General features: G+C 42.2%; 2 protein-coding genes across 2 annotated transcripts in view; one reads left to right on the top strand and one right to left on the bottom strand.

Moving 5' to 3' along the window:
* The window catches only part of mms22l (MMS22-like, DNA repair protein), a 24,502-nt gene extending 15,077 nt beyond the window's left edge, over positions 1-9,425 (bottom strand). The window contains exons 1-13 of the mRNA XM_034874019.1: positions 9,233-9,425; positions 7,404-7,601; positions 6,929-7,054; positions 6,287-6,339; positions 5,300-5,387; positions 4,655-4,832; positions 4,305-4,398; positions 4,005-4,135; positions 3,691-3,804; positions 3,420-3,596; positions 2,377-2,445; positions 2,154-2,273; positions 885-1,120 (exon numbers count right to left, since the gene is read on the bottom strand). Coding sequence (XP_034729910.1) covers positions 885-1,120; positions 2,154-2,273; positions 2,377-2,445; positions 3,420-3,596; positions 3,691-3,804; positions 4,005-4,135; positions 4,305-4,398; positions 4,655-4,832; positions 5,300-5,387; positions 6,287-6,339; positions 6,929-7,054; positions 7,404-7,576 — 1,559 coding nt within the window. The 5' untranslated portion in view covers positions 7,577-7,601; positions 9,233-9,425. The remainder of the gene's footprint in view (positions 1-884; positions 1,121-2,153; positions 2,274-2,376; positions 2,446-3,419; positions 3,597-3,690; positions 3,805-4,004; positions 4,136-4,304; positions 4,399-4,654; positions 4,833-5,299; positions 5,388-6,286; positions 6,340-6,928; positions 7,055-7,403; positions 7,602-9,232) is intronic.
* LOC117945770 (furin-like protease kpc-1) overlaps positions 9,379-9,872 on the top strand; it is a 209,638-nt gene continuing 209,144 nt past the window's right edge. Inside the window, 1 exon segment of the mRNA XM_034873469.1 lies at positions 9,379-9,496. Within this exon segment, the coding sequence (XP_034729360.1) occupies positions 9,394-9,496 (103 nt within the window). The 5' untranslated portion in view covers positions 9,379-9,393.

Raw genomic sequence — 9,872 nt, 5'->3', positions numbered from 1 at the left:
GGGGGGGGGGGAGATATCTGGACCTGTCCCAGCACAGTCTGGCTGTTGCCAGACTGCCTACCGCCCACATCTCCCCACCACCCAAGCTCCACTCTCTATCCGTGTTGGAAACCAACACAGCTTCGTTAAGGCGAATTAACCGCCACGCTCGTTAGCTAATTAGACCCCATGTCTGCAGTGCTACTGAGCACATTCCAGACAGAGGGAAGTCATTAAGGCGGATTTATCTACGGCTGCCTCTCTCTGGCACCCAGCCGGCCTTGGATATAGGATGGTCCAGCGCTCAGTTCTGATGTGCACATTAGCTTGTGATCCTTCCTCTCTTCTTTCTTACTTTCCTTCACAAAAGACACTCTCCCTTCATCCAATGGCCTCTTACACTCATCACAATGTCACTGCTCTAGGGAGCAAGTGCAGTCTGTGAGTGTGTGTGTGTGTTGTGCATCTGTAGGAAGCTTCTTGGCTCTGGTTTGTGCTGAAGAGCAGGTGGTTGACTCCTGAGACACCTGCTCAACTGGGGGGCCTGAGTAAATATCAAAGACGCACTGGGAGACTGCAGTGCACCTGGCACGCACACAAACAAGACTGAAATACGTGATAGTAAGCAAACACACATGGTGTTTGTGTATTCATGCAATTATGCACCTATACACACGCACGCACACGCACAAATTCAAACAGCACATTAAACACATCATACATTAGAGGATCATGGGAAAAGGGGAATGCTACAACGCCTAGTCCTGATTAGTAATCATTTTTCACAGCCTCTAATCCATGTTTTCCCTTTTTATCTGATCTCTTCCTTCAAACTATACAATATATGCTGTATATGAAGTGATTGTGAAGGAGCGAGAACTACAAAGCCTTCTGTCCGTACTTACCTTCCTTTGATTTGTCTCTGTGGGACTCCACCAGGCCTGTCCTGGGTGAGGCACAGGGCCAGCACTCGGAGGAAGATGTGGAAGGAGTTGGCTGAGCGGTAGAGCTGGTTGTGTCCTGGAGAGTGGAGGGGAGAAGGGGAGCAGCAGCTGCGAGCCTGCTCCGACAGAGCCAGGGGCGTCTTGCACAAAGTGCCCATGCCAGACATCCCGAGCCAGGGTACAGTGAATGTAGCACTCTGGGGCGGAGGGACAGAAAATAACGCATTACATTACTGTACAGGCCTCGGTAATAACTTATAAGAAATATGCGCTGCATGACCAATAACTGTGAAGCAACCTTTTCAACGACATTACAAAGATTTGGAAGTGTGTTGTAAAAGAGCAACAAATATGATGTAACTCATTATAACAATCTTAAGGATCACAGATAACAAATATGCCTTACTTTCTTACATATAGCAAAACGATAAGAATGAAAGCCATTCGAATATCCAAGACCAAGAAATAAAAGAATTTATGTGACATAACATGTCAAATGACATTAACAACAGATGAGGTCCTTCAACACCTGCAGGACAATATTGAGGATGTTTTATGAGTAAGTGGTGGCTAGTGCTTGCAGTTGCATGCTGGGGCAGCAACCCTACCCTGAGGGTAGCGGACGCTAAAAGACTCAACAAACTGATCCAAAAGGCCAGTGATGTTGTGGAAGTGGAGCTGGACTCTCTGTCGGTGGTGTAATAGAGGAGGATGCTGTCCAAACTACGTGTCATCTTGGACAATGTCTCACACCCACTCCATGGCTTGCTGCTCAAACACAGTCAGTGAAAGACTCATTCTCCCAAAATGCACCACAGAGCGCCACAGGAAGTCATTCCTGCCTGTGGCCATCAAACTTTAGAACTCCTCCCAAAGACACTTAGTTAGTTTTAAACTGAACAATAGCTGCTACTACTTACTAATACACTACTATGTAAATACTGTGCATATCCACACTCCTTGTATTTCCTTTTTTTACATTTCTACTCTGATATTTATATAATTCATGCAACTGTAACACAGAATTTCCCTTTGGGGATCAATAAAGTATTTCTGAATTAGTGGAGTTAAGATCAAAAAAGTAAGCTAAAGTAGGTTTGATTGTAGAAGATATAATTATAATTCAGGCAACATATCAAGTGTGAGCTATTGATATTGTCTGCATTACACTATTATTGACTACAGCATTTGTTTTCCTTCCTTTGGTTTCTTCTGAAGGTTGATGCTCACCAGATTCTTGCTGTAGTAGTCCCAGAGGGTGGAGACAGCACTGGTGCTTGGTTCCCACAACAGACAGAGACTTAGACAGCAGTGGACGTGCATCCTGACCTGCTCCTCTGCTAGACCTCCCTGTTATTACACACAGACACACAGATGGGTTCAATCTACTACTGAGACTGTATTTATTTTCATTGAGGTTAAATTTACATGTAGAAACAGAAACAGCGCTGACCTTAGGGTTACAGGTTAACTTGAGCAACTCTTCCACAAAGGTCCAATTGTCCCCCAGATGTTTCTGTGACTGCAGACACGACAAGATGTATCATTTAAAAACAATATTGAACAAACCGCAATTCATGCTTTTTCATCAAAATCATACTGTAAATATGGGTATAAGGGGTGAAAAATAAGTATGTATGTCAGCTGCATTCCTTTTTAAGACTAAAGTAGACATTGTCTACAGAGGCATCATCAGTCTCCCTTATTTCTTCAAAAAGTCCTATATTTCCCCAACGTGTCAAGTTTTGGCACCATTCTTTATTAAAGTGTCAAGACAAATTAATTCTCAAGACTAAATTTAGACTTGCAGAAGCCTCTTGGATGAGAGGCAAATTGTCTTCAAAACTACAACATCTGTAAAGGATTTTTTTGTCTTCACAGTCCACTGGCTGGATAAATTAGATGCACCTACATGCATTGTATAGTGAAAGAAAACATCTTAAAAGGTCCTATGGCATGGTGCTTTTTGGATGCTTAGTGGTCCCCTATTACTGTATCTGAAGTCTCTTTTATATAGACCTTAGTGGTCCCCTATTACTGTATCTGAAGTTTCTTTTATATAGACCTTAGTGGTCCCCTAATACTGTATTTGAAGTATCTTTTATATAGACCTTAGTAGTCCCCTAATACTGTATTTGAAGTCTCTTGACCAACTGCCACTTGACATAATGCTTTTAAACCGGCTCGTTTAAAAGAAATGGTGTCTCTTTCTCATGGGCGGCCCAAATTCTCTGGGCGGGCAAAGCAGGGAAAGGGGAGGTAAACTTGACCCTTATGACCTCATAAGGGAAAATATTCCAGATCGGCCCATCTGAGCTTTCAGCTTCTCAAAGGCAGAGCAGGATACCCAGGGCTTGGTTTACACCTATCATAATTTCTAGCCACTGGGGGACCATTGGCAGGCTGGGGGAACTCATATTAATGTTAAAAAACCTCTGAAAGTGAAATTGTCATGCCATGGGACCTTTAAGGTGTTAATGACTCTCGGCCTCTTACCTCATAATGGACAGTGCCGTTGCGACTGTACTGTCCCAAGATTGCTACATGAGTGAGCAGCCACCATGTGAATCCCAGAGGGTCCTTACAGTGCGCGGGGAGGCCGCTGAACTGCTCTGCTGCTGGCTTCCCTGAAACCAGAGGCCTCAATAACGAGTTCATGTAGCTCCAGAAAGACTAGAAAGAAACACACACATTGGCTCATTTTGTGTAGATACATAAGAGTCTATGTAGGATTGTGTGACCATGAACATGTCTGTGTTTGCGTTACCTGTGTGTGCAACACTTTGTTCCTGTGTTCCAGAAGGTGCATGAGCTGGACCCACAGCTCTTTGGTACAGGAGCAAAGGTAGTGATGGCTGCTCAGTGCCTCTGTAGGTCTCACCTAGAAAAGATGAGATGCCAAATTCATATTTAGTCTTTGCTAGACGCAGCTTCCCATTCCCATCCCCATTTTCTATCAACCAAGAATTAAATTTGATACACCAGAATTACTGTTTTTAGGCTAAAAAACAACATGGAAATACAACTTGTCCATCTCAACAGTAACGTTTAGTGACTTGTGGCCAGCTGCCCAGTGCCCACCTTGCTGTATTTGCCCATGGCCAGACCAGTTAAGTCACACAGCAGACTGCACAGGTGCTCTTCAAACAGACTGGTATCGGTCAGGTTCTCTCCCGTCAGGTTCACAAACTGGTGGGCGTACACCACCTGACCTGGAGACGAGAACAGGTAAAACGACTAAATGCTTGCTTTCATGAATATGACTTACTGTAGGCTGCAAATCAAAAGAGCATGCCCGCAGTTCTAGTCACATATCACATTTCAATATCTTTAGTGTCTAGTTCCTGTCTTGAAATTCAGTTGCAAGTACCAGACACACACCTTGCATCTTCTGACCAAGCAGGTGAAGGAGCTCCAGGACTGACCAGTGGATGTCAAGATGAAGGTGTAACAAATGCCAAGAGGGAGGAAAAATCTGCGTAGAAATACAGAGCACAGAGTTCAATGTACACAAGCAGGACAATCAACTGGAAATATGTCCTCATGTTGTACCAAGGTCCTGGGTAAAGGGAACTCTTAGGCAAGTGCTATGAAAAAAGTCAGCCGTCTAACAGTTAATGTTATTTCCTTTTCTCTGTAAGCCTCATGACATTTATGCAAATCCACACTTTTGTTGCAGCCGTTTCAAAGCCCTATCATCTTTACAGGCACCCCCGATGCATTGCTCACACCTTTCCCGGGTTAGTTATGGTGAAGGTACTCTGAATGTTGGCAGGCAGGTCTTTGAGTCGTCCTAAGAGTAATGTGATGCCAAACAGCTCCTCCAGAAGAGCGGAGGGGAGCTGAGCCTCCAGCTCCTCAAAGGGGTGTGAATGTCCTGCTTCCAGGGAGCTGTTAGGTTCCAGGTATCTAAACAGATACAAAAGGACATGCACGTTCAAATACACGAACACATGCAGGAAAAGCAGCATTGAAACCACATAGATCAGGAGTGCCAAACCCGACCGCCAAAGGGTCCAATCAGGTCCACTGAATGACTGGATGAACATTGCAGAGAAGTAATTCATTCAGATTCCACTTTCCAAATATCAGAGCTCTTTTTCCGTAGATTTTCGACGTGAATCTTAAAAATTCAGAGTTTTTCGCAGATTATTACCCCTCTTTCCCGGGTCTCTAACATTATTATTTTTCCCCACAGTGGCCTAAGAATGCTGTTGTAGCAGTTGCGATTTCCAACATCAAGCTGACAAGACAGATAATGTTTCTGATCTTTCTGGAGTGGTTCAGTAGTCTGATCAAAAACGGGATTGGCACCCCTGATATAGATGAAAACATAATTAATGGTACTGGTGTTGATATTACATATGTAGAATTACCTGTGCACGAAGACTTTGACATACTGAAGAAATGAAACACATTGTTGCCTGAGGTCCTCTGCTTCATAGTGGAGGCTGCCTGCTTGACCTACAACACATGAGGGATGTTGTGGGCAGTATTCTTAATCTTATGTAAAACATGCCCACTGTTTCAGATACCAGGCATGGCGCCAACACTAGAATTTAGCTGAACAGTCTCTGAATGGTAAACTCATTTGTTGGAACAGTGGCCAAGCAGATTCATTTGTGTGGTCATTTCAGAAAAGCAAACTATTACACCCATATGTTTTTGTTATTATTCATTCAGTTCACATATAAAATGATACAGCATGTTGTCTTTTTTTATTGTTGTCTTAGCTCTCTATTTTAGCTACAGAGTGAGGCATCTCACTTCTGTTCCATCTTTGTTGGGAGTCGCACATGCTCAGAACATAGGTGAGGACTACTAGCCAGTCAGGAGCCGAGCATGTGGGCGTGCCACGCTAGCAGCAAGCCGAGCATTATAACATGTTACAAAGCGACGCACGATGGTCACGGAAGTAAAGGCTGGACTATAATAAAGCTGTTTGGAGCAGTTTGTTAACAGGGTTTTCTGTTGGAGATGGTAAGTCCCTTGGCGAGGGGGGACTTTGGGCTTTTTCACATTGTAAACCTATATCATGCACAAAAAAGATACATGAAATGATAAAGGTAAGGGAAAAAAGCCAGTGAGCATAATAAGAGCACTTTAAAATTCATAATATGAGATGTCTAAGTGAGCAAAGTCAATTTTCAATATTCAGTTTTTCTTTCCTTTATAGATGTAAATGGATGCTAAAACCCTCTGTTTGCAATTTGGTATTTTACAACTAAACATGTACATTTCCACTTCTATAGACATTATGCGACTACATAAAAGCATCTGGCTAATAATGGCTTGCTTTGTGGACAAAATACTGACATAAAGACTATTAGCTGAACTGTGGATCCCAAACAGCACAATCTTACCAAAGTCATGTGAGCTGGACTCCACCAAGGACTCCAGTCTGTAAAGCTTCTGTCTGAAATACAACAAAGAGCAACCAGCGACATGTATGTGAATGACCAATGGTGGAGAGTGTTTCAAAAACAAATGAGTTCCAGTAAAGCAAAAAAAATTAAATAAAAAATAAAAAAAGCTTTGTCTAAGAAGAATCCATTTCTAAGCTTGTGCCGCCATGGAAAATTACCTTCAGATTACAGTGGTTGTTACTCTGGAAATCCAGAGATCTCACGAGAACACAATTTGAATTTTCTCAGCGAGTCACTCTGGCATTGAGTAATGCTGCTCATTAACTATGCCCTTGTAGCCTAGCTGCACCAATCACATCGGTGTATCTGATTGGGGCGGGCCAGAGGCGAGCTAAACAGATGACGACAGTTTAATCTACCAGTTAGCTCCGCTGGTAGCTAAGCTAAGAGTACAGAGCTGGATACGTCAATCTGTGTGTTGTTGTGATTGGTCGTAGTGTTATCCAGCGACTTTCATTACTCAATGCCAGATCCTTTGTCTTTTGGATTTGGGTCTGGATGTCCAGGCTAGGTGATTGTAGCAAGAAAGATTATTTTAAAAGCCAACTTAACTGGGATATGTTTTAGATTGTGGTTTACCTGAACAGGCCAAAGAGTAGCTTTGTTGATTCCACCATGGCAGTCTCCGTTACCCAGGGGAAACCAAAAAGCTCCACTGTGTCCGTCTCATACTCCGCCGGGGCCGGGTCAAGACGCAACAGCAGCCTACACAGTGGATGCAGTCGTGTAAGTTAAGACTTCATTTACTAAGGTTTTACTGCCGCTGAGGCTTCTGCTGCCACCCTATTACAATGGAGGTGACATTTGCAGTGCTCAAAGCACCAAAAACTGACCTTTAAAAAAAAAAAAGGAATCAACAGCAGTGTGTGTTTCCAGAAAAATGACCTGTACTAGGGATATTCCACAGATGTCAGTGTCAACGGTTTTCATTGGGGCCATTTCTCTGGCACAAAATAGGCACAGTGAAAACTACTGATCTGCCAAGTGGGAAAAAATGTGATTTGTTTTTTTCTTGTTGGTGTGATTATGGTGAACTGACAGACAGGGACTCTACCGTTTCAGGGAGCCTCTTGCAGTGTATCCCTCTGTGGAGAGTGCTCCGGTGGGGTCCTCCTTTGTTTCAGAGCAGCAGAAGCATGGCGGTCGGGCTGGAGTCAGCTCACATAGGCTGTCCGCGGCGAAGGGAGAGACTGGTGGGGTGAGGGATTGGCTGAAGTCGTCTGCCATGCTCCTGGTACAGATTCAGTATCCCCTTGAATGACAAAAGCATTGCATTGAGACACTACAAGATTACAAGAGGTGTCATGTTGCATGAGATGCAGACATAAGTAGCAGCATTTCACATACTGGAGGGAAAAGATTACTACTTAAAAGCAAAAAAATTAGAGAGGAAGAGGAAAAAATCTGCGTAGAAGAGATGCTCCTCCATCTCCACCTATCGCCTGCTCCAACCTAGGACTAAACTGTCTACGATGGGAGACAGGGCCTTCCAGGCAGTCGCCCCTCGGCTCCGGAACGCACTCCCAGAGTCCCTGAGGGTCCCACAAACGGTGGAGATTTTTAAAAAGGGCCTAAAGACACTATTATTTCAAAAGGCCTTTTAAATAGTTATTGTTTTAATTTTAGTTTTATGGTGTTTTGTTATTGCTTGTAAATTGTTATTGTACTCTGGAAACTGTTTTTAACTCCCTATTAATTGTAGCCCTTTGAGATTTCCTTGTGAAATGTAACGGGCATTATAAATAAAATGTATTGTTATTATTATTATTATCCACACTCACATTGCCTCTTACATCCTACATCCTGGACTATATACCTGTCCTTTGCACATTATATCCTGAACTTTTGTGTATCCCTCAACATCGTTGCACATCCTGCACTAATCCACATAGCTTCTTTTTTCTTAATGTTAAATAGTTATATGCATACGTTTATTTTAACCGCATTTAATGTTTATTTATTTCATATTAAAGTTTAACCCTTGTGTTGTCTTTCTCGCAACTTCTTGTCCTCCCGGGTTGTTTTTTTCCAAGGTTTCTTTTGCTTTTTTGAGGTTTCCGTGACTATTTCTGTACTTTTTTTACTCATTACCACCAGATTCACCACCAACACCAAGTTGTTAAAGCTAATTTTACAATATTTTATAATTCATGGTCACAAAATCCCATTTGTATGAAATTAAACTTTATTTTTTATTTTATTTTAAAGCTGATGTTATGAACTATTTTGACAAATAGATACAATTGAGTGGATGATCACAGACCGGATACTGTTTAGAAACCATTTCATTGTTTTATGGAATGCTATAGTTTTATAAAACAACCAAAATCCAATAAAAACTAGTAAACTGATCATTCATTTCACTCGTGAAGAGCATTTTTTGGAACCGTCCATGTTATTTCGGGGGCAATTTGCTTGAAAGAAAACCATATGTGTGTGTGTAATGTGTGTAATAACAACAGAGTGTAAATTGTAATTTCCCTTAGTGGGACTAATAAAGGATACATTATTATTATTATTCTGATTTAGCAACTTTGAAACCAGGTCAAATTTGACCCGAGGACAACAGGAGGGTCAACACTGAATATTTATGTATGTCCCAACAACCAAGGCAAATTCCTCGCAAGTATGACTGACTATGCAATAAGCAATTATTTCTGATTCTGACTTTGCATCCGGGTATTGCTACAGCGTTAGCGTTACGAGGTTTCACTTGTATAACGTTAATAAAGAAACTTCTGGCAACTCACTTTGCCCTGCTTCAGTAATATATCTATATACATGAGTTTTAGCGATTAGTAAACCGAAAAATAGCATTATTTCTAGGGACACTAAACACAACAGAGCTTCCAGTAACATGTATGTTATGAAACATTTACAAACCTTGGATTTCGGCTTCCAATGTGACGTAATATTCCTTAAATGTATAGCAAAGTTGGGATATTAACGTTAGGTCGCTACATTGTTGGCATGAATTCGTTGTTTGGGTTTTTCATTCTCTCCCGCGCGGAAACGTTGCGCATGCGCACACTGGCTCGCGTCCCATGATTGGTCCAAAGTTTCACAGTGGGCGCGGTCCTGTCATCTAGAACGACACAACAAGAGAACTCACTGCAACGGGCTTCCTTCGTCGTGTTATTTCTCCAGGTGGGTTGCTGTTGCGTTTGTCAAACAGTCTATTTCTTGTTTTAACGTCTTTATTTCTCGAGAGTTTTGTAAAAGAGCAAAGTCAGTGTCTTCTTATTATACCACTGGCAGCGCCAGCTCTATTGGCACCCTCATGTGACAAAAAGTATACGTTCGGCCTGACCTAGTTGTACGCTACAGAGTCCAAGATTTAAATGTACACCAAATATATTGGGATAGGCCTTAAAAGAAACACACACGACGAACACTAGTCAGTGTGTCAATTATTACGATAAAAATCCTATAAAATACACATTTCTGCTAATAAAAGGGATAAAGCACTTAACCAGAGCACCTGCTGCCATGACTTTACCTACAGACATCGGTCTCAATGTAG

Source organism: Etheostoma cragini, chromosome 6 (genome assembly GCF_013103735.1).
Source record: "Etheostoma cragini isolate CJK2018 chromosome 6, CSU_Ecrag_1.0, whole genome shotgun sequence".
Classification (NCBI taxonomy): Eukaryota; Metazoa; Chordata; class Actinopteri; order Perciformes; family Percidae; genus Etheostoma; species Etheostoma cragini.
Note: the sequence above shows the minus strand (reverse complement) of the source record. Positions and strands in the feature narration are given on the sequence as shown.